The 5057-nt window shown below is 38.0% G+C and overlaps 1 protein-coding gene across 1 annotated transcript in view; it reads right to left on the bottom strand.

Moving 5' to 3' along the window:
• Positions 1 to 5057, bottom strand: part of LOC107094903 (spondin-1-like) — a 160000-nt gene that overhangs the window by 26020 nt on the left and 128923 nt on the right. Inside the window, exons 10-11 of the mRNA XM_015390793.1 lie at positions 3437 to 3512; positions 556 to 738 (exon numbers count right to left, since the gene is read on the bottom strand). Of these exons, the coding sequence (XP_015246279.1) occupies positions 556 to 738; positions 3437 to 3512 (259 nt within the window). The remainder of the gene's footprint in view (positions 1 to 555; positions 739 to 3436; positions 3513 to 5057) is intronic.

The following is a 5057-nucleotide window of genomic DNA, read 5'->3' as shown; positions in this document are numbered from 1 at the left end:
TGTACTTTAATTTTTTTAAGATTTTGGAATGCTGCTTTTTGTATTTACTCAAGGTATCTCATATTGAAATTAATCTAAAACAATCTAATGTGACAAAAAAAAAAAACAATAATAGAAAACAATGTCAAACTCAAACCACACTAACAACCAAGGCATCTGTTGGAAAGTATTTTTGTGACATTTGTAGGTCCAACTGGGGGGCCACACATTCATAAACCTTTTAATGTTATGACTTTCTCTTTTCTGCCAGATATAAACAACTTAGAGCTGGTGATTTGTGACTGCTGGGCTTATGTTGGTGCCAGGTCTAAAAGGGACCTTTAATCTTTACTTCCCAAAGTGCTGAAGCACCTCAGGGATATAAAGCTGACCCTGTTAAAAGTTTAAAAAAAGTTTCCTTTAATGAGGGAAAATAAAGAATGATCTTGATTTGCATTCCAACATTGCAAGCACAGGCCATTCCACACAATTAAATGTTATTTATGGACAATAAACTTCCTGAGAATGCTTACTCTCTTTCAAGCTTTGTGTGCTCTCCTGTATGTGTGTTCTTACCCTCCATACTGCATCCCGGGGCCATGCAGGGCTGGAAGTCCTGGGTGTGTGGACAAGGTACGCTGAGATCCAGCTGAGCCTTCAGCATCCTTTGTCTCATCCTGCGACCTTTGTCGCACGTCGAGCTGCTACAGGCTGACCAGGGAGACCAAGTGGAGTAGATGCACGTCTCTGGTGTGTCGTCTAAGAGAGTTAGATGGACAGATCATGAAAGGATGAGGACTAATTTCATTTATTTCCTACAATTTGGGGAGATTTGAGGTGAAAAGGTCAATATAGGCAGTTTAATTTGCATTTGAACAGATTAATAACCTACCTCACTGCGGATGAGTCATCTAAATTTTTTTAGCCGCAGTGAGGATGGAGAAAATTACTTAACGCTGAATCCAAATGTGATTAGAGCACGTATCAGTCCACCGGAGTCCACTAAATTACATCCAAGCAAGAAAGGAAGCTGCAGAGGGATTCAGGCTGACCCTAAGAAAGGAGTCTGATTTGTGAACGTCTCATCCAATTATGAGAGGAAGCAGAAGGATGAGAAGTAGCAGAGGTATGGGCTTCAATTAATTTTTTTCTCCTGGGAAATTGGGAGGAAGAGGTGAGAGAGACTATAGCGCTGAACCTGGAGGACAAACCCAAATGGACCCAGTGCTTCAGGACAGCACATAATGACAGAGGAAAATGAAAGAAGAAAGGAGCTGAAGAGGTAAAGTGAGAGATGGGTGGATCTGTAGGTGAAAGCATTAAGGGTCTGGGCAGAGCAGAGGGAGCAGCTTGAATGGAACATTTCCTCTTTGGTGTCAGCTCACATAGAAGCAAGAAAGAAATGCTGGACAGGTGGAGGGACAGAGAAAGGAAAAAGGAGTCTGGAAGCAGGAGGCCGGGGGACAATCACTACAGAAGACATTTATTAGACAGCCAGAAAGTCAAGATTTCTTAAGGCAAAGATAAAGTAATTTAATATAAAAATAGGTATTAGTGTTATGTTGCAAGGAAGGAAAAAAATAGTACTTTGATTAAATGAAGTGATATCTAAAAAAAAAAAAAAAATGCAAATATCTATTAAGAATCATCTCTAGTGTGAAAATAATCTATAAAATTGACTTTCAGGTGCTCCCACCAAACTGATGTTGAATATAAATATTTAACTACTTAAATTGGAGTATATTACACATTAAAAGATAACTGAATGCATACAAATATAAATTGTTTACAAAGATGATGGATGGACAAGGATGATGATGGATGCATTCTATGTTGAATCTTTGTTTATTTCTAGGACAACATTAAATGTGTTTCACAAGCTTCTGCCTCCGCGACTAATCTGTCACTTTAAACTGAATTTAACAGAAATGAAATGAGGTTTTCATGCATCTAAACCTGGGTTTGAATGGTGCCAAAGCCATTCTAAAGCACATATCAAGGTGCTCCTTCATGACCCTGGATCAATATTTATTTTTGATTCTTTTCATGGAGGAGAATCCTGCTTCACAGCAGTAAGTTGAGCCAAACATACTCAAAATGTCATCTTTGAGCACGCCATTTCACTTTTTTCACCAGTTCACTGCACTTCTTCCAGCAGTCCACACTTTCCCTGCTTACTTTTCTCATCGTCTTCACAGGTTTGCCTTTAGTGTCTAAAAGTAGCAGCAGCAGCAACCCAGACTGACAGCTCATTGGCTAATTTGTATCACGTGTAGCCTGGTGCTGGACGCTCTGGAGGGCTTTACTATGTTAACAGGAGAAGTGGCGTAAGTGAAGTTAGACACTGTCTTAGGACAACATGCAGTAATTAATAAATGTTTTAAATAAAGTTTGATCCAGATTAGCCAGCAGGTGGGTCCGGATCCTGACCCCGGTCAATCTGTGACCTCAGCTTAATGCCCTTACTAAGGGCTTAGACACCATCCCCCCCGGGGATGCAGCTTTTCTTGACTTTCAGTGGCTTTTGTTACTTGCAGCATTTTTCCTTTGGAGTCTGTGAGTGGGACTCGTTTTATTGTTTGCTAGTCTATTTTTGGGTTTGCAGGACCTATAGAAGTTGCATCCGTTGGCCACCATGTAAAAAAATCTTTCTTTTCCCACTTATCCATTAATGTGAAATTTGTGGAATATCATAGTTGGAATTATCTCTCTTACAATTCATAGCTTTCTCTAGCCTTTCTAGAGTTACCATGGATTCTTTGTGTGCTACTAAGAACAATACTGCTCTCCACACTTGGTCAAATGAGTTGGATAACTTGATAGGTTTCTGGTTTTTCAACACTGTTAATAAGGTTGGATGATGAAGTAAAAATTGCTGCTAAGATGTCGTTGGATGTTGTTTTATAATCTGTAGTGTATGACCTGATCTGAAAAATCTCTTTTGTTAACTTTTGTTGTCTAAGAAGTACAGTCATTACTCTAGAAATGTCAATAAAAACATTATCCTTTTTCCTACTTTGAAAAATAACATTCCATTCTGTTGGTTTGTCATAAAATCTGACAAAGGTTAGAAAAGTTCAAGAGACAAATTTCATGGTCTTCTATTCAGGTTTTCTGGTGGATTATTTTAGAGAGTCAGAGCATTTGGGTTGGACCAAATGTAACAAGCAGCTGTATTTGAAACGGAGAGGATGTTGAACCCAAAGGTGAGGCTCTGCAACCGTAGGAGCTTTAGCTTTACTGCAGGTTAAAGCTAAAGACCTGCTGGATCCATAAGTCATTGTTTCATCCCAGCTGCCCAAGCTTCATCTGAAACAAGCTGTGTCTGTAATGAGCACAGTTTGCCTTATTCCAACAGAGCCTCCTGGATATGTGAGCTTCAGTGTTTTAAATGTTGTTAGGCTTCTTTTCTAATTAGCTGTAATAAAGAAGTTTCTGTTTGTGTGTTTTACTTTACCTTCCACCTTCTCCTCCTGTCCAATGTCAGCCACTATGTCATCAATGGTGTCTGGAACCACATTACACTGCTCCCCCTGTGCACAAAGGGACAATGTGCTTACATGCTGGAAACCTGAGACAAAGATATCATTTAGTCTTTGTTGTTTTGCCTTTAGAAAAACCTTTGAAATGGACAAAGACAGAAAATAATATCAACCTGACATTTGGGCTATGTGTGTTTCTTGCACCAATTTAGAAATGAAAGTAATAATAACAACACAAAGCTTTACAGTTTGACTTTATGATGAATTCTGCATACCTCGCCAACTTGTTTGCTATCCATGGGTTTTTACTAGAAACTGCTGAGTGGACTATTGTTGCCAAAGCAACAAGTTGCAGCTTGGTTGGCCTTTTTAACTTGCTGCTTTTTTTTTCTCCTCATACAGTAGGTTGGAACTAACATGGTGGAGTAGTTGAAGAAAGGAGAGTCCTCCAGGTGTCGTCCATTTATGGTGCTGCTTGAAAATAGATTTCTTTGCTCTCAAGCCACGTTGTAATCTCGAGCAAGGCTAGTGAAGATGAGACGGTTCTTGCTGCTGTTGATCTGTGCTTCAAAATGTTTTTGAATAACAGTAAGCCTACATGACAATTTCATGGAAATTTTGTATGTTTATTTATTGTTAAATATTTGTTGGTTCTGATAATTCTGTATTTTAATAAATATGTATTGCAACTTTATTGGTTTGAGAGTATATTTCATCAACAAAATAATGTCTAATTAAAATTGCAATATTAATAACAGTTGTTATATATTGAAATCATTATCGTAATTACAGTAAGATATAATTATTTTTAGATTATACAAACAATCCAATTGTTATTTTAAGAAAACTAAACCAAATTGTTGGGGTAAATTACATTGGCAGGGTTATGAACTACTCAAATTGGGTTATTTTTAACCAAACATTTTTCAGTTTGCATTTGAGCTCTTTCTCCTCACTCTCCTTTTCCACATTGTTTGCTGTATCATCTGGCTGCTTCCTCTGCTTAATAGCTTTAAATCCATCCATAAACACTGACTTCTGACATGTCTTGTTATTGATCATCTTCACATGCGATTCACTTCTGCTCCCAGCGTGGTTTGACATGACTTGTTTCTCTGTGCATGCAGGACATTTTCAGGGCCACAATTTGAGACATTCATGTGAAGACCCCAACAAAAAAGATCTGACCTTTAATGTGAACGAAGCCCATGATGTTAAATAATAAAAGCTGACATCTGCATTTGAAATTAACATGCAAAAATATTACTGTAATATATTTTTTAATTTACAAAAGATTTCTAAAAGTATCCTTTTTTATTACTCTATTGTTGGTGTTGTGTTATCAATAATATCTAATATATCTTATATCTAATATTATATAATACAAAAACACAGAATTGAGTACTTGTTTTTTAAAGTCGTAGGGAAATCATATTTAAAGCTACAGTGTGTAATTTTCAGACTGCAGACTGCAGCAACATGAACATCCCCCCCCCCAACCGCTTCTCCCCCCAACAGTACGGCGAGCGTTACGGGACAAAATGTCTTCCACGACGTCCGCATCACCTACCTTCTCAAGTGATGAGGTTTGTTTAC

Source organism: Cyprinodon variegatus, unplaced genomic scaffold, assembly GCF_000732505.1.
Source record: "Cyprinodon variegatus isolate N-32 unplaced genomic scaffold, C_variegatus-1.0 Scaffold513, whole genome shotgun sequence".
Taxonomy (NCBI): Eukaryota; Metazoa; Chordata; class Actinopteri; order Cyprinodontiformes; family Cyprinodontidae; genus Cyprinodon; species Cyprinodon variegatus.
The sequence above is the reverse complement of the archived record's forward strand: the minus strand, read 5'-3'. Positions and strand labels throughout refer to the sequence as shown.